Raw genomic sequence first — 19,257 nt, 5'->3', positions numbered from 1 at the left:
TTTTTCATCTTTAATCTTATCAACATGTACATTACATTAGTGGAAATCATTTTAACGCACCACTTACGTTTCCTAAGAGCAGGTTGTGGCTGCTTTTCCATGGAGAGCCTAGCTTTTCAGAAACATTGACTGTGAGAGATGCGAGCTGCTCTGCCATGGCCACTGCCAGAATTAGCCACTTTTCCTTCCACTCTTGGGTCTTTGTTCCCACTCATTTACTCTGAACATATCTGTGGGAGAAACTGTGAGGTCTGTTGAGGCGTACACGCATTTGTGTTCTTAGAAAGGGGTGTGAGTCACCTATACACATAAACATAGATGATCTGTATACATACAGTACAGAGCATGCAAGGAAAAGAGGACTCTGGTAATAGTGTTCGCCTTTAGGGAAGGATTCCAGGAGACAGTAGACCGAGATGGGGAGAGGAACTTCTCATTGTAGATCTTTGCACACAGTTTGGTTAGGAAGCAGTGTTGATTCCGAGTTACCTACTGTGTTGCAGTACAAGCATCTCTTCATTGCTTCCAGAACTTCACAGTCTTCCGTTACCACACACACCCAACCCATACATGCACGCGTAGACATGCATACATGCACATACTGAACTGTCCATTGCACACCTTTTAAGAAAAGGTTTCTCCTGTATCTAGAGTTCTTTTGGTGCTCTATTTCCTCATCAGTTAAATTACAGAACTAAAGCAAGAGCGGGTGATAAGGGAAGATTAGCCTCTGTTGTGATAAGGCTTGGAGAGGTAGAAGATGGTGGTGCCGGCCAAGGCAAAGTGAAGCAGGTCGTCCAAGCTAACACCACAGGTCATGGCCAAGTCTGAACGGAGTGCTCTGCTACAAGCTCATGTCCTCTCTATCACATCGTGACCTCTGTTGTATCATAATTCACTCCAAACCCCAAGGATGAGACATCGACACTGTTACAGGCATCACTGTAATGATTACCTGGGAATTGCACATTATGCTCCCAGGGAAACGAGTGGGTCTCAGTGCGCTTCATCCTGGGTGTCTATTGCTCAAGGTGATAGACTTTCTTTTTTGCTAATGTGGCCAGCTCTGGAGGTCAGGTCAGTTAACCTGTTTTGAAGGGGTCCTCGCCTAAGACCCCTAAGCAGCTTCCCTAAGCACACTGCTCTATGAGCCAGCTGCCTCTTCCTCCCTCTGCAGAAACTGGGAAACAGGTACTGACTGCTTAGTGCCCCAATGCTTAGTACACATATCACCAGGACGTGTTTGCATTTACAGCCAAATTCAAGTGACCCTATCCAGAAACAGGTACAACTGAACAATATGTTCAGTTTATTGTGAGAAAACTTTAGTTGTCATTTGGAGCAATCTACATCTCCAGTTGTACTTTGTGTGATACCTGGTAGTGTCTCCTTAAAGCTGTTCAGATTACGTTAACACACAGCAGAAAACCTGTGGTAGGGCTGTGGGTGGATGCTGTAGCATCTGAGATTATGAGTACTGATCACAAGCCACTGTCTAACTCTAGCTGTTTTGAGTTGATACGGGCCGATGCGCGCCGATCCGAAGCCGGGAACCTGGAACCTCTTCCGGGTCTCCCACGCGGGTGCAGGGTCCCAAAGCTTTGGGCCGTCCTTAACTGCTTTCCCAGGCCACAAGCAGGGAGCTGGATGGGAAGTGGAGCTGCCGGGATTAGAACCGGTGCCCATATGGGATCCCGGGGCTTTCAAGGCGAGGACTTTAGCCGCTAGGCCATGCCGCCGGGCCCTAGACACCTTTTTAAAATTTTGATTTCTGCAAACATAGGGACAGCACCAGACCATCCTTTGCATCTTACATTGCATCGTGAACCTGAAGACGATTCCTGCGGAGGTAGAGGAAGCTTGCCTCGCCCACGCCATTAAAGCCTTTACTAAGGTCAGTCCCTTCCCCACCTGCTCCCCCTGTCACAGCACGAATCCATAACATCTTTGTAAATCAGAAACCAGAGGTCACCTTCTTCCTCCACAATATAAAACTTGTAATTGTGCTTGCCCTTAATGGAAAAGCATTTCGCAGTTCTTGTAAGTAAGTTTTTGCCTTTACTCTCCCTCCCCACAGAGATTATGATCTCTAAACTTATACTAGGAAAAGCTGAACTGTGATGTTTGTGTGTGTGTGTTTTTTAAGGAGATCATGCGAATAACTTTTATATAGGAGAAGAGAGAAACAATTCGGTACTGAGAAATATTTGTAAATCACATTGAGAAGTATTTTTAAATCCCATGGCTAGTAGGAATTAGAGAATCTTTCCTTGTGGAGTTGTGCTTAAATAAGAAGAAAGCATCCCGCATTGCTGCTTTGGTACTGTGTCCTGGTTGGAATCCTGAGCAAAGACCTACTTAAAAACAAACAACACCTCACGTTCTATGCACATTATTTTGGCTTGCACAAGTTTTCCTGACTAGCAAAAGAAGCCAAAAAAGTTTCCCCTTACCCTTGAATTAATTTGTGTGGTTTCTTTCATATAGGAGGACTACAAAAAATTTGTAGAATTTATTTCGGTACCAAAAATATGGCTTTAAAATATATTAATTCTGACATAGACATCTTCTAAATATTTTCTCATTAATTCTTTAAAGTGCTCTCATATGTGCTGTGAAAATGACACTGAAGAGAAAAATCAGCTTTTGAATGACAAGTTCTGTGTTGGTGACAGAAGCGGTCATTTGTACTCATTCCCGTAACTGCGTCACCTGCCCTCTGCTCCTCCCGGTGGCCTTGCTGCTGGTCTGCATCTTAGGGCACTGAGTTTTGGCCAGCCTTCCAGCATTTTCAGACTCATTGGTCTCAAACTGAAACTTCAGAATCCGTGGTGCCTGTGTTTGTAGACTGAGAGATCACCTCCATGAGAGGAGGGCTCTTTAAAAAAAAAAAAGGAGACAAGTCAAACCATTATTAATGTCAACAAGGAGCTTTTGCAGGTAGACAGTGTAATGATTAAGTTAAAATAGAATTTCCTGAGGTTAAAACAAAATCTTGACATTGTCTCTGAAAGCGGCAGAAATTCTCTTCCACTTCTCTTGGTCTTTAAAGGGACACTAATAAAGAGGCTGATAGATCCCTTGTTCAAAATGTGTAAAAATGTGAAGAGACTGCCCTTGATCTCAGGTTCACACACAGGCTGGTGAGCATCAGGAGCGCCAGCGCCCCCTAGCGGCGGAAGGGTGCACCTTTCTGCCTTCCCTTTGCTGGTTTTCTCCTGTTCCGAGTTTGGAAGGTTCCCTGACAGTACTTCACAGAAGCAGTCCCATTTCCTCTTCTTAGTGCTCCCTGATTTCCAGCCTCCACCTGAGCCTCCTGAGTTGTCTCATGGAACTTGGGTGGGAGTGGGCGGGTGGGGAGGAACCCAATAAACACCAGGAATTCCAAACCTGCCCTACAAATGATGCTTAAAGAAGTTCTCTTGACAGAGAAAAGGAATAGTGCCCACCAAAACCAAAGGCAAATGCAAAGAGCATCCCAGTAAAATAACAACAGAAGACTAAATCAATGAGCAACTCACTGCTAAAATGGCAGAACCAAATTGCCACCTATTTCTATTAACCCTGAATGTAGACGGCTTAAACTCATCAATCAAACATCATAGATTAGTAGACTGGATTAAAAAACAAAACCAATCTATTTGTTGCCTACAGGAGACATATTTCACCAACAAAGATCAGCAGAAACGATATCTCATGGATTTTAATTTTTTTTGTTAGTTTCATCTCTTCAAAACCCTTTCTTCGGATTAAATTTTTCAGTGACTCACAGATCACACAGTAGCGTCATTTTCTTCAAGAAGGTTCTTGATTTTCTTTTTCATTTCTTCAGCGACACATTAGTCATTCAGTGGCATGATATTTAACTTCATGGTGTTGTTCATTTTTTTCTTTCCTGTTGTTGATTATGTTTTGTGGCTTTTCGTTTAAGGGGATATATACTCACTGTGTAATGGAGGCTATCATATCTAGCAGCATGTTATTTAACTTCATGGTATTGTAAATTTCTAATTTTCTTCCTGTTGAGTTTGTATTGTGGTTTTTCATTTAAGGGGATGTATAGTAGCTGAGTGATGAAGACTGTCATATCCAGTTGTGAGGATACAATGTAGTATGCATCTCTACTTCCAAAGATGAACTTGCAATGAAACTGCTCACTATATCTTGACAATAGGATGCTGGACTCTCTGCCCTTGTCCATGCCCGCAATGATGGACATATGACTCTGTATGAAGAACTATACTTTAGCAGTGATATAAGGGAACTCAGTGAGGGGGGAGGGAATTGGGGAGGAGAAAAGGGAAATACCAGGAGCTTATGGAACTGTATCATAAAATAGTACTAATACAAGGAGTGGAATTTTTAAAAAAAGAATAAAGTTGGGGCCCGGCACAGCTAGTGGCTAAAGTCCTCACCTTGCAATCACCGGGATCCCATATGGGTACTGGTTCTAATTCCAGTGGCCCCACTTCCCATCCAGCTCTCTGCTTGTGGCCTGGGAAAGCAGTTGAGGACGGCCAAATGTCTTGGAACCCTGCACCCACATAGGGAACCCGCAGGAGACTCCTGGCTCCTGGCTCCGGATCAGCACAGCTCTAGCCGTTGACGAGTGAATCAGCAGATGGAGGATTTTCCTCTCCGTATATCTGACTTTCAAATAAAAACAAATAAATCTTTTTTTTTTAAAGATTTATTCATTTTATTATAGCCAGATATACACAGAGGAGGAGAGACAGAGAGGAAGATCTTCCGTCCGATGATTCACTCCCCAAGTGAGCCGCAACGGGCCGGTGCGCGCCGATCCGATGCCGGGAACCTGGAACCTCTTCCGGGTCTCCCACGCGGGTGCAGGGTCCCAGTGCATTGGGCCATCCTCGACTGCTTTCCCAGGCCACAAGCAGGGAGCTGGATGGGAAGTGGAGCTGCCGGGATTAGAACCGGCGCCCATATGGGATCCCGGGGTGTTCAATGCGAGGACTTTAGCCGCTAGGCCACGCCGCCGGGCCCAACAAATAAATCTTTAAAAAAAAAAAAAAGAATAAAGTTGAATCTGACTCAGTAGCCTCTTGTCTTCTACCAGTATCCATCATACTGGCAGGCTCACATGTTAGCTTGCAGGAAGGACAAAATCATTCTTGGCTACTGCCAGCAACCTTTTCTTTATTGGTTTCTCAGAGGAGCGATTCCAGGAGGGGAGAAGCAGAGAAACCCCAACCAGATCCTGGTTCTTTCCGGTGGCTGCTCGCTCTGGTTCTCTGTCCTACCATCACAGCACACCGTGAGCTTGGGCACTCCCAGAGAGGGTCAGGAATCTCCACTTTTACTGAGGTGCCCGTGTGTGCCAAGTCTGACCTAGGCTGTGAGACAGCAGTGTGTATCTTAGGGAAGTTGGGATTATCATCTCTGTGTTCTGAGGAAGTTGGGGCCTAGAGAGGTTGAGTGTAAAAGGGGAGTCTGTGGCCGCAGGTGGAGAACCAGGCTGCGTGCTCAAGGGGGCTGCCGGGCTGGCCTGACAGGGTCCCTTGGTGTCATGCTCACAGCCACGTGCTCTGGTTCGTAAGGGACACATTCTGCCTTACACCATCCATGATTGGTCTCTGAATTTAAAGCCATGTCACACATTCACGGTTGACTTGCCTCATGACTAGGTGTCTATGATTGTACTAAGAATCCAAGCACTAGATATTTTTTTTTTCTGGCATTTTCATGAATGAATTTGGTGTTGACATAGTTGGAAGGGTTTTTTTTAAGACTTATTTTTTATTGGAAAGTCGGATACACAGAGAGGAGAGATAGCAAGGAGGATCTTCTGTCCATTGAGTCACTGCCCAACTGGCCACCACGTCCAAAGCTAGCCGATCCAAAGTCAGGAGCCCAGAGCCTCTTCCAGGTCTCCCATGCAGATGCAGGGTCCCAAGGCTTTGGGCCATGCTTTGCTGCTTTCCCAGGCCGCAAGCAGGGAGCTGGATGGGAAATTGGGCAGCTAGGATTAGAACTGGCATCCATATGGGATCCCAGTGCATGCAAGGGCAGAACTTTAGTCACTAGGCTACTATGCTGGGCCCAAGTTGGCAGTTTTAATATAGTCTTTCAGTGAAAATATTTGGAATTTATTGTGTGTATTTTTAACTGAATCGTTTTAATTGTAAGCTTCACTTTTTGTTTGTTTGTTACCCCTCCCCACTTTCTTCCCAAATAGAGACTGGTTAAAATTTTTGTTACAGCATTCTAAATATAAATTTTCTTTTCCTTTAGGTTAATTTTGATTCTGAAAATGGACCAGTAGTTTACAACACTCTGAAAAAAATATTTAAGCACACATTGGAAGAAAGAAGAAAAAGAACGAAAGACAGCTCGAAGGCTGGCCTCCACGGAAACTGAGTTTTCGCTCCTGATGAGTATTTCGGGGCAGACCTGAGGGCTCAGACGACCTTTCCGTGAGAGTGAGCGGAAGTTGTGCAGCTGCTTTCTCTCGTGGCATCTGATTTTGAATGCTGTTGGTTTGTGCTGAGAATGGTCATCCCTGTTTAGAGCAATTATTTATTTAAAAATATCTTTGAGCTACATTTCTGTTTCGAGAATTTGCCATCAAGTTGGTGCCACTTGGTTTTATTTATTTGACTGAATATTATTAACATTTCAAGTACATAGTGTTTACATTTCTTTTTGACTTTTTTTGGAAGAAGTTGTAATTCTTCTTTGCAAAATACTCACTGTCTTGCTAGAACTCTTCCTGGAGATTATACCAAATAGATGATTTTGGTAGCAACACCTTACTGTGTATTCATCCCTCCCACCCCCAACGTATGACCTAAGAAAATCACCAAGTGTCTTAAACTGTTTTATATTTGTTACTGAGAAGGCGATTGATATAACGTTTTTAAGGGATTTTTAAAAAGTGTTTGAAAATTTCTGATTTTTTGCTTTTCTTTTTATAACTCTGTGAACCAAGAGTTCCAAAGTTGCTGTTTTCCAGGTTGATTGGGTTTTCCTTTTCTGGGTCGACTAGGAAGCGGTTGGGGTATTTTACTCATAGAAAGCAGACTTGCTTCTTTGTGAGGCTTCCAGATGACCCATTAGCCTTGGCTGTCGTCCCAAGAGCAGCTACCGGCACACCAGGCTGTGCCTGAGTTGACGTCACCGGCAGGCAGTGGGCGACATGGCTCCGAGGAGGACTTGTGTTGGTCCTCCCAGGAGCTTCCCAGAAGGGATGCTTGTGCAGGGTGGAGGTTCTGGGCCAGCACTTCATTCTCTGACACCGCAGTCTGCACTGGAGACTGGTGGAGCTGGAGGAATTGAGGGTCAGGCTGCTGTCTGCTGACAGGCTTTTAACCAAGAAGCCTGGTCCAGGCCCCATGTTTTCAAATCTGTAGGCCCACACACCGGCTAATCTCAGGGCTAGGTTGTTGGTTGCTTTCTGTTAGGAGAATTATGATTTTTTTTTATGTGAATTGGACCCATTCCCACTGAACATCACATTGGTTTCCTTAAAGGCCAAACTTTCGATCAACAATTGAAGCCATACTTTTTCTTGAGATTCATATGTGGGAAGATCTGAGGCCAAGGCACAGAAAGAACAGTTTTCCTAAGGAAGGGAATGTTAAGCGCACCGCTTTCAAATCAAAGAAGTTAGCACTTAAAGATGGAATTTCGGGGGAAACAAGACTAATTTGGAACAAATGAAATTTCCCCAACTCCTACATCTCAAATTTAAACTCTGGCACATGAAAAATATTTTAGTCATTGTGGGTCTTGCTAACCCTAATGACAAATGCTAAATACAGTTTCTTCCATACCATTTGCATTTTCTTAGGGAATCAAACCCAGCAGAGTCTTAATGAACTGTCTTACCTGCTTCTGGACTGTCTTATTTTCAAAGTGCCTAGCAAGAGGAAGGGGAGGAAGCAAGTGTATTTTGTCCAGAGGTACATTATAAAAGCAGAATTGCAACTAAAAGGGATGCTTGCCCTCAGCTCAGTTGAGCTGTCTTTATGTGAGCAGGTGACACCACTGCTCTTTGGAGAAGCCAGCTGTTTTCCTGTGCAGCTGAAACATTGTTTCCAATTATAAAACCATCTTGATATGACCACCTGTGCATGTCGAAAAATCCTAAGAACACCAGCCCGAAAAGGAGATGTGACAAGAAAATTGGGTTACATACAACCATTATAATTGTCTTAATAAAAGTGAAAAGCATAGCCCATAACCCTGGTCTTGTGCCTGCTTACCTTGATGTTCTTGGCGTCGCTCACAAGCTGCAGGTGCACACCCTATAGTGTGTACTGATGGACAGATTGAGTTGTAGGCTGAGTGGTCAGGGTGTCGAAGCGTAGCTGGTCCTGACTCCTGACCCTATCTTCTGTTGAATCACCAAAGAATCAGGAATGCAGAATGAGAGAAGGGCTAGGAGGGGGCTTTGTAATATCTGAGGAAAAGAGACAGTCAAGGATTCTGCACATCCCATGAATACACTGAAGACCCCTTGGAAAAGAACAGTTGCAGAAAATCTCCAGGCCTGTACAATTCTTGCCTTCCTATGTTTTGAGTGGGTAAATTATTTGTAGCTCCGAAGATACAGATCATATACATTGGGAGAAGTTATATTTGCAGAATTTGGCTCAGATGAAGTCAGGAAATCGAGCACTCACACATACGAAGTTCTTATCGGGGACCAGTTCGTGAGCCATCTGTTTCCTCACTTAATTCTCCTGACCAACCAAGATGTACTGTTCATATCAGCATGACAACGGACAGCACGTCTCACAGACTGCTGTGCGCCCTCCCAGCTGCCCAGGGACTCTCAGCTGTGCGGGGTTGCCCAGCCTGGAGCATTCTTGGGGACCCTGGGTTTTGACTTCAGAGAATTTGCTAATACTCTTGAAGATAAATTGCTGCTGGGGGTATAGCGCTTGCTTCATCTGTTTGCATAACTCGGAAGCTTTGTTGATTTACTGAATCATAGCTTCAATCAGCTTTCCGGGTTTTTTCTGAGAGTGCTTCGTCACTCTGGATTTCATAAGATAATGTAATTCAACCGAGATAACACTTCTCTATTTTCTCTCAACTGGGAAACGCTTGCTGATAAGCTAAGATGTTATTTCAGACATTCTCTAGATGTCTGAAAATAGTAAGAATGAATGCATTGCATTCTTGATATAATGCTCCCAAATAACTTTGGGTATCGATTCAACATAAGAATCACTCATAAGATTTCCGTTGTGGTTCCAAAGTCAATAAGCATTAATATCCTTTCAGCTCAAGTAAATTAAAAAAGGACGTTCCCTTTGATGGTTTTTGTTTTTTAGCAGTGTGACCCAAAAAACACATTTGAAGTGCTAGGTGGTTGAGAATTGTTTACAGATAAAGTGACAAAGGAAAAATTTCAACACGGTCCTGTTCCTCAGAAAAATTATGGCTTTTTTTTTTTTTTTTTTGGTTATGCTTTTAAGAATGAGCTGATCTCCGAGTAGCACCACAGTGACAATAATCTGTTTTGTAAGCAATCACAAAGGAGCCATTCAGCCGTGGAGCCTTCATTCTAAGCCATCCAGTCCCTGAAATGGATATCTCAATAAGTGTTATGGTGCCTTTCACAATGAGAACACAAGTTTTATACATCCACTATAATTTATATCCCAAGAGAAGAGTGATAAATCCTTGCCTTCTGCCTCTGTTGGTCAAGGTGAAGGGCATCTGTTTGGGGAAGTCAGTGTGTTTGTGGCATGTGTTCCCACCACCCTCACCATTGGATTGCATGTAGCTTCTGCCTGTACCCTCCAGTTTTTTGCTTTGACGTTATCTTACTGCTCTTAAAAATTAAAACCTTAACTGAGCTGGCACTGTTGTACAGTAGGTTAACTCACTTCCTACAACACCAGTCTGAGTCCTGCTCTGCTTGAGGCCAGTAGCAGCTTGAGGCTGCGCTGCCTCTTAACCATCTTTCAGGTAACGCACCTGAGAAGGCAGAGTTAGTCCAAAAGCCCAAATTGGGCCTCTCTGCCTCTCACAGTTATGAAGGGATAGTTCTAGTCTGCTGGCGTTGGCCCAGCCCACATCTGGCTATTGCAGCCTTTTAGGGAGTGAGTCAGCAGAGGAAATTCTCTGGAAGGGACTCTGGCTCCTGGCTTCTGGTTTAGGATTGGCTCAGTTCCTGCCATCATGCTCATTTGGAGAATAAATTAGCAGAAGGAAGATCCCACCCATCCCAAGGTTCCTTGATGTGGGGCATTGCTCAAGTGGTTTTGATAGTTCAACAATTCTGAATTGCTGCCAGTCTTGCCATTCCAAGCATGATGAAACCTCTCCAGAATCTACTGGCTGACATAATCCACCTTAGAATGGGTACCAGTTCTAATCCCGGCAGCCCCACTTCCCATCCAGCTCCCTGCTTGTGGCCTCAAAAAGCAGTCCTGGACGGCCCAAAGCCTTGGGACTCTGCACTTATGTGGGAGACCTGAAGGGACTCCTGGCTCCTTGCTTTGGATCGGCGCAGCTCCAGCCGTTGCGGCTGCTTGGGGAGTGAATCATCGGTTAGAAGATCTTCCTCTCTGTCTCTCCTCCTCTCTGTATATCTGACTTTCCAACAAAAATAAATCTTAAAAAAAAAAAAAATACTCTGTAAACTCACAGTAGCATTCCAATACAGGAGGACTTAATTGCCGAGGGTTTCCTTGCCACCCAACTTGTCTCACATGCAAACATCAATTTTTGTTTTATGAATGTGGTGATTTTCCCAGTCACCAGATCCAGTGGCTCTGGCCTCCTGTTCTTTTGACACTGCTTTTGTACTTAGAAGCTCTGAATAACCTGCAGTCATTTTTCTCTTGAAAAAGTGACTTGGGTTTTTCCCATTGCTCCTCTCCATGGAAATCTTTAGTAAAAGGCGAAAGATTTATTTGAAGAGAAATCCGTTGTTGTTGAACTTTAATCATTCTGTACTTCGGGTCTCTGCTTTTCCCTGTTGTGTGCTCACTCCCAAGATAGCTTACTAATAGACGCTTCTAGGTTGAAGTTGACTCCTAATGACTACCTCAGTACCCGATTACCAGTTCTCCAGTGTCCAGGGCAAATAATTATGTGCTCAGTGTGCCTTGAATATAAATTGCGACTAGAAAGGTTAAAACCATGAAACTATGATAAACTTTGAGTGCCTCACCCTGGGAAGAATTATGTTTTCAAAAGCATCAGGCACTGTATAAAACATCCTCCACCAGGGGAGGCATTTGGTACAGTGTTCAAGCTGCCACTTGGACACCCCGGCCATGTTGGAGTGCCTGGTTTGGGTCCTGAGATTTGCCAATTCAGCTTCCTGCTGTTGCATCTGGGAGACAGAAGTTGATGGCACAAGCATTCAGTTTGTGGGAGACACAAACGGAGTTCTGGGCTTCCAGCTTTTTCCTGTGAGCAGCTGAGGGTTCGTTAGCTAGGAACTGGATCAGAAGTGGAGCCACTGTGACTCAAACAATTTCTCATGTGAGGTGCCGTTGGGACAGGCAGCAACTTAACCCTCTGTGCTATAACGCCAGCTCCATGACTTGCTATTTTTGCTTGACTGTTACATGACTGTCGTATCATTGCATGAAGCTTTGGTTCATTTGTGTTCACTGTTCAGCGTTCATTGTATGCACATGTATGCCATGGTATATCACTTTTATTTGTAATGGACAGTTGAGCTGTTCATATTTGCATATGTCCATGGGTGCTTACAAGAGTTCCTCCAGCTAAGATGAATTTATGGGCTTTCTGGTATGAAACTGTCCAATTTCCTGTGGGATGACCACGTATTTCTCAAAATAATTATACTGGTTTACTCTCCTAGTGGCAGAAAATGGGAGTTTCCGTTGCTCTACACCTTAAGCCACACTTCTTGTCTCATTTCTTGATCTTTGCAAGATTCATTGAGTGTGAGATAGCATCTCAAGGCGTTATCTTCTTTAAAGTTTTACATTATTTATGATCTTTCCTTATTCACTTATGCCTCAAAATTCATTCTGATGAAATACACATAACAAAATTTGCTATCTTAACTGTTTAAATGTGCATTCATTGGTATTGAATACATTGTTAATGTTCTGTGACTGTCACCACCATCACTTTACACAATTTACCTGCTTGAAAAAGTGAAACTTGAGATTCCCGTTAAACGTTAGTTCCCCTACGCCCGGTACTATAGCGTAGCAATTAAGGTCCTTGCCTTGAACGTGCTGGGAACCCATATGGGCCACCGGTTCTAATCCCAGCAGCTCCACTTCCCATCCGGCTCCCTGCTTGTGGCCTAGGGAAGCAGTTGAGGATGGCCCAGAGCCTTGGGACCCTGCACCCGTGTGGGAGACCTGGAAGGAAGTTCCTGGCTCCTGGCTCCTGGCTTCAGATTGGCACAGCACTAGCCATTGCGGTCACTTAGGGAGTGAATCATCGGATGGAAGATCTTCCTCTCTGTCTCTTCTCTTTGTACATCTGCCTTTCCAATAAAAAATAAATAAATCTTAAAAAAAAAAAAAGTTAGTTCCCCATCTGCCCTATACCTTGGCACATGGTAACCACGACTCTACTTCATATAGATGCAATCACAACATTTGTCTTTTTGCGACTGAATTATTACCATCATTATTTTGCTTGAAAGGGTTACAGAGAGATAGAGAAACAAAGATTTTTTTAAAAATTTTATTTTTTATGATGTTTACGTAGTTGATCAGGGTGGGAAGGGTTGAAGATTAGGGAAAAGTGGATGTGATCATTGTTTCCAAATTTTCTGTTTCTTTCTGCTTCTGGGGCAAGGGGAGAAATAAGGGGAGAAGCCATACCCAGCCTCCCCACCGCCCTAGGACCCAGGGATGAGGAATGGCCACCCGTTATCAGCCCAGAGCCTCAATGTGATGCGTGCTCTGAGGGCTCTGCCCAAGTGGTTTGGATAGTTCTGAAATGCTGTCAATCTTGCCCATTTAAGGATGAGGGAACACTTTCAATGTCTATTAGCTGACATTGTCAACCTTAGAGTCTCCATTCGCCCAGATTTTGGTTGTCAGTGTTTGGCTAGGGTAGTTGTCCAGTTTGTTCTGTTCTCCTTCTCTGCTCTGGTATCAGATGTACTCTGCAGGCCCCAGTGGGCTGCCATATCCACCATGTACATCAGGGATATCTGTCCACTACTCCGTCTTTTCCACTGAGGAGAAGGACCAGTTCCCATGGGCTGGCCCAAGGTCTGGGTCCAAGAGACCTGGGCCATGCTGTACCCCCTGCCCTGGGCTCATGGACCCAGCACCCACTGCCCCCAGACTGGATTGGCTCATTTCCCCCTTGGCATCCACTAGTGTGTGCTGCAGCCTGGCTTGGTCTAGCCTACCCCAAGTTTCAGCTCCTGCTGGTGGGTGCTACGGCTTAGCCCTGCCCAGCTAGCCCCCAGTCCCGGACCTAATGTGAACTGGCTGTTGTTGCAGCCTGACCCAGCCCCTCCTCCACCCACCTAGTTCTCAGATCAGACAATGGATATTATGAACTTACCTAGCCTGGTCCACACCCAGACCTGACCCACATATATGCTGGCGGGTACTCTTGCCTGGTCTGGTCTGTGCTGCTTCTTGCATTGGTCCTTGCACCCAGCTGCAGGGATTGTGTCCTGACAAAAGAGTTTACCAAGCTCTTCTGCCAGGTCTCCTTCCAATGGCAGATCTCACACACCTGTGGGTGTTGGCCCAGGTTGACTTAGTCCACCTATTGTCCTGGCAGGAGCAGTGTCCTTGCCAAACACAGTTCTCATATCATTCAGCACGAGCTGAGACTTAGCCCAGCACATTCTACACCCACCCTGGCTCTCATGAGTACCAGTGGGTGCTGGCATCTAGCTCAATCTGGCGTTTCCCAGACCCAGTCCATACCCATGCCGAGAGAAACTGTAACCATGTCCAGTCCAGCATGCTGTCCCATTCCAACTCTCGTGTTCCCAAGTGGGAACTCTAACCCAGCTAGGGCATCCTCTTAGCTCCTCAACCAAGCCTGTTCCCAGTCACAGCTCTTGGCTGTGCCAATGGAGATTGCAGTTCCACAGGGGTGAGCCCATATATCCCCCACACAGTCTGCCCTCAGACCTGATTCTCTCATGTGCTGGTTAGTGTCATGGCCTAACCTAACATCACCTGTCCCCTGTTTCAACTCTCACTGGTGTTTACTGTGATCTAGTCCTGCCAGGTAGGCCCCCAGCCCTAGCTTTAGTGTGTGCCAGTGAGTGGCGGTCAGTGTTGGTCAATGCTAACTACCCCAGCTCAGGTCTTGCACGTTTGCCGGTACTTTGGCCTGACCCTTAAAGGTCCTCCCTTTTCCCCCTCCAAACTGCTCAGTCTCACTCCCTTGCTTCCAGAGGCCTTGTGTGTGAAAGTCCTTAGTAGCCATTCCTCAGCTGAACATGAACCCTCAAGTCCCTGCTTGCCCCCACCTCTGCTATCCCACAGACCTCCTGTAAGCCCATACCCACAAACCCCCAGAACACGCTGCTGGATCACCTGGGCCGCCTGCCTGATGGGCAGAAGAGGTCCCCTGCCAGGCCTGATGCAGGGGCCACCAGTGGGCAAAACAAAGCTCCTCTTTCCACTGGTTCACTCCCCAGTTAGCTGCAGCAGCCAGAGCTGAGCTGATCCAAAGCCAGGAACCAGGCGCTTCTCCCAGATCTCCCATTTGTCTACGTTGCCCAAGATCCTGAACCATCCTCTGCTGCTTTTGCAGGCCATAAACAGGGAGCTGGATCAGAGTGGAACAACTGGGACTTGAACCAGTGCCTATTTGGGATGCTGGCACTGCAGTTGGAAGCTTCACCTACTGTGCCATAGCACCAGCCCTTGAACTATTTTACTTGACATTATATCCTCTAAGCTCATCTATGTACGTATTGGTATATTGTTGAATTTTCTTCCATTTTTTTAATGAAAAAAATATTAGTTTATTTGAAAAGCAGAGTTACTAAGAGAGCGAGACAGAAAGAAATCTCCTATCTGCTGGTTCATTCCCCAAATAAATACAATAATTTGGGACTGGCCAGGCCAAAACCAGGAGCTAGAAACTTCTTCCAGGTCTCTCACGTGGGTACAAGGGTCCAAACATTTGCACACACTTCTGCTGCTTTCCCAAGCACATTAGCAGGGAGCTGGATCAATAATGGAGCAGCGTCATGGCTCAGCAGGCTAAGCTGCACCTTCAAGTGCCAGTATCCCATATGGGCACAGGTTCTAGTCCTGGCTGCTCCACTTCTGATTTGGCTCTCTGCTTATAGCCTGGGAAAGCAGTGGAGGATGGTTCAAGTCCTTGGGCCCCTGCGCACACATGAGAGACCTGGGAGAAGCTCTTGCTGCAACTATTGCAGCCATTTAGAGAGTAACTCAGCACTCTCTCTCTCTTTCTCTCTGTAAATTTGCCTTTCAAATAACAAAATAAATAAATATTGAGAGATTAAAAAAAAAAAGAAATGGAGTAACTGAAATGTGACCAGCACCCATTTGTGATGGGAGCATTATCGGAAGCGCTTGACCTGATATGGCACCATGTCAGTACCATTTTCTTCCCTTTCCAGGCTAATCAATCCTCCATTGTGTGTGTGTAGCATATGTTGCTAACCCATTCACCTTTTTTTGTTTGTTTGTTTGTTTGTTTGTTTTGTTGTTTTTTTTTATGTGATACATTTTTTTATGCACTGGGATTCCCCTGCCCCTCCCAAAGCCCTCCCCCCACGGTGGATTGCTCCACCTTCTTGCATTTCCATAGTTCAAATTCAGTTGACATTCTTTCATTGGAGGTATTTACCAAGCAAAAAGTCCAGCATCTTATTGTCCTGGTAAGTTCAATGGCTTCTTGGTGAGACCATCTCTGGTCTAAAGGTAGAGCTGGCAGAGTATCATTCCAATCAATTAAAAGTCCCAACATAATATTTCCAACCATTTACAACATTGTGGCATTAATTGACATGGTATTGATTAACCAATATGTTAATAGGAAAATGCAGGTTCTCAACCACAACCAGTGACTTCTTCATAGACATTTCAATTTTGGCTTACATTCAACCGTGTTCTATACACCTTAAAATGGCTTAGATTGCTATTCAGCTGTCTCATGCCTATTTTAATTTTAGTCTTTAGCAGTTTATAGCATTGAAGCATGATTTCGCTGAACCTGGCTGTTTTTCGGGTGGTCTAACTCTATAATTCTAACAGGATATATGTCAACAGTTTAGGTGAGCATGTTTAGGAGGGGTGTGCAGAGAAATCTTCCATACCCCAGTGAGGAGTAACTAATCTTTGTGTCCCACCCAGTGAGGTATAAGTGCATCCCCGCTGACCGTTTACTGTCTGGTTCTAAGCTTTCCTTATTGTTCTCTGTCTATCTATTCTAGTTTTGTTTGTTTGTTTGTTTGTTTTGAGGGGTTTCTGGAGCGCTCCTGATGGTTATTACGAGAGGGGGTGGGGACCCAAAGTTGGAAGCAGGCAAGGACCAGAGAAAGCTCCTCTCCCTAGTCCTGAAGGAAGTTTACTGTTCTTCTGTTTCTGCGGACTGCTCAGGGATCCTGGTTGTTGTTCCGATGACCTTGGAACCTGCAAGGCAGGATTTGGGCTTCTTCCATCCCATGTGGTAGATCCAAATGGGGACGATTAACCTCAGAGTTCTTGGTCTCCGAAGGCACTCCATTTCCCCGTGATCTCCTTGGCAGTTGGGATGTAGTCCTCGGTGCTCCTTGGTGAGGATCACCCATTCACCTTTGATAGATATTTTGGTTACTTCTGTGTTGCAACTGGTATGGATAATGCTGCTCTGAAAATGGATATACAATTATCTCTTTAAGACCCTGTTTTAAATTCTTAGGGTATACTGCTTGCCAAATCATATGGCAGTTTTATGTTTAAAATTTTTTGGAGGAATTGTCATATTGTTTTCCACAGTAGCTACATCATTCTGCATTCCCTGTTAGCAGTGCAAAAGGGTTTCAGTTCCTCGACATCTTTACCAATACCTATTATTATTTTTATTGTATGGTAGCTTCTTGATGAATATGAAAAGTTATCTCATTGTAGTTTTAATGTAAATTTCCCTAATCATTAGTGGTACTGAGCCTCTGGTCATGTGCTTATTGTCCATTTGTGTATCTTCTTTGGAAAAACATCTGTTCTGCTGCTCTGTCGTTTTTGAGTCAGGATATTCTTGCTTTGTTGTTAGGATTTAGGAGACTTCTATACATTGTGGCTATTAACCCCTTAGCTCTAGGAGGGTATCTCAGGATGAACATTGGAAATGTGCATTATGAAAAATTATATATGGATTTCAAACATTTTTTGCACTAAAAGATAAGCTTATCTTTTAGTTGCACTTTTTTTTTCATGAACTTCTAGGGAAACTTGGATTTGACAAGCAAAAGCTTCCCCCATTCCTTGCATTATGTTCTTATTTGGTTGACACAGTCTTTTCTTTAAGATTTATTTATTTTAAAGAAAAAAAAAAAGATTTATTTTTATTTGAAAGACAGAGTTACAGAGAGAAGGAGAGAGATTTTCCATCTGCTGGTTCATTCCCTAAATGGTTTCCAAATAACCAGTGCTGAGCTGATCTCAAGCTCAGAGCCAGGAACCTCTTCCAAGTCTCCCACATGGGTTTAGGGGCCCAAGAAATGAACCGTCCTCTGGTACTTTTCCAAGCCATTAGCAAAGAGCTAGATCAAAATGGAGCAGTCTGGATACAAAGCAGTGCCCATGTGGGATGCCTGCACCACAGGGGCAGGATTAGCTTGCTATACTACTAGCCAAGACGTTGCCTTTTGATGTTAAAAATTTTACTTTCCTTGTAGTCCAATTTATGTTTTTCTTCCTTTTGTAGCCAGTAGTTTGGTGTCATGTTGAAGAAATCACTGCCAATCCATCACTGTCATGAAGTCTTTGTTTTCTTCCAAGAATTTTGTTGTTTTCATATTTGATTAATTTTGACTTAGGTAGAGTTGAAGAGACTGTATTTTGCCCATCAAGTGGTCTTAGCACTCTTGTCCAAAGTCTTTTGACTGTGTATATGAAATTGCATTCTTGAGCTTTGCTAATCTATCCCATTGGTCTATAAAATATCTGTTTATGCCAGTGTTTAGAATAATTGGTTTTGTACTAAATTTTGGAATAATGAAGTATATATCCCCCAGCTTTGTTCTTTCTTTTCCAGATTGTTTGGACTATTGATGATCACTTGGGGTTTCATATGAATTTCAGGATGGATTTTTGTAGTTATGGAAAAAACATTGAGATTTGATAGGGATTGTGTTGAATTTAAATCTGTATCACCTGTTGACATTTTAACAAATTGGGTATTTCCATGAACGTGGGTTGTGCATCTATTTACTTATGTCATTTTTTTTTAAATTTCAGCAAACCTGTGTGATTTAATTGTGGAAGACTTTCGTCACTTGTGTTTTGCCCCTTTCATGCTACTGTATGTAAAATTGTTTTCACTATTTTCTTTTATATATTTTTTTATAAAGATTTATTCACTTTATTACAGTCAGATATACAGAGAGGAGGAGAGACAGAGAGGAAGATCTTCCATCCGATGTTTCACTCCCCAAGTGAGCCGCAACGGCCGGTGCACACCAATCCGATGCCGGGAACCTGGAACCTCTTCCGGGTCTCTCACACGGGTGCAGGGTCCCAAGGTTCTGGGCCGTCCTCGACTGCTTTCCCAGGCCACAGGCAGGGAGCTGGATGGGAAGTGGAGCTGCCGGGATTAGAACCGGCGCCCACATGGGATCCCGGGGCGTTCAAGGCGAGGACTTTAGCCGCTAGGCCACGCTGCCGGGTCCTTCACTATTTTCTTTTCAGATTATTTATATTAACTATGTTGAGATACAGTTGATTTTTTGCATTTTGCTTATACCCTCTTACTTTGCTGGATTCACTTGCTAGTTCCAATACTGTTTCTATAAAATCTTTCAAGTTTTCTATATAGAAGATTATGTTCTCTATAAACAAAAATCATTTACTTTTTGCTTTCCAATGTATTTTTTTTTCTTGCCTAATTTCTGTACCTAGAAATTTCCAGTGGCAAAATAGGCTTTACTTCCTGTCTTGTTCCTGACCTTACAGAAAAGACTTTCAGTATTGTACCATCCATGTTCTCTGTGGGTTTTCCTTATAGGGCTTTTATTTTGCTGAAGTAGTTTCCCTCTGTCCCTACTTGATTGTGTGTGTGTGTGTGTGTGTGTGTGTGTGTGTTGTCATGAAAGAGTATTTAATTTTTTTCAAATGCTTT

At 44.0% G+C, this 19,257-nt stretch overlaps 1 protein-coding gene and 1 pseudogene across 5 annotated transcripts in view; one reads left to right on the top strand and one right to left on the bottom strand.

Moving 5' to 3' along the window:
* The window catches only part of PTPDC1 (protein tyrosine phosphatase domain containing 1), an 82,477-nt gene extending 76,044 nt beyond the window's left edge, over positions 1-6,433 (top strand). For all 5 annotated transcript variants that reach the window (XM_058672544.1, XM_058672545.1, XM_058672546.1 and 2 more), the window contains 2 exons: positions 1,784-1,894; positions 6,256-6,433. In XM_058672544.1, the coding sequence (XP_058528527.1) occupies positions 1,784-1,894; positions 6,256-6,381 (237 nt within the window). In that variant the 3' untranslated portion in view covers positions 6,382-6,433. The remainder of the gene's footprint in view (positions 1-1,783; positions 1,895-6,255) is intronic.
* A 4,380-nt stretch (positions 6,434-10,813) lies between these two features.
* Positions 10,814-10,915, bottom strand: LOC131481988 (U5 spliceosomal RNA; annotated as a pseudogene).
* Between the last annotated feature and the right edge of the window lie 8,342 nt (positions 10,916-19,257).

This window comes from Ochotona princeps, chromosome 14 (genome assembly GCF_030435755.1).
Source record: "Ochotona princeps isolate mOchPri1 chromosome 14, mOchPri1.hap1, whole genome shotgun sequence".
NCBI lineage: Eukaryota > Metazoa > Chordata > Mammalia > Lagomorpha > Ochotonidae > Ochotona > Ochotona princeps.
This window is presented reverse-complemented; position numbering and strand designations above follow the sequence as displayed.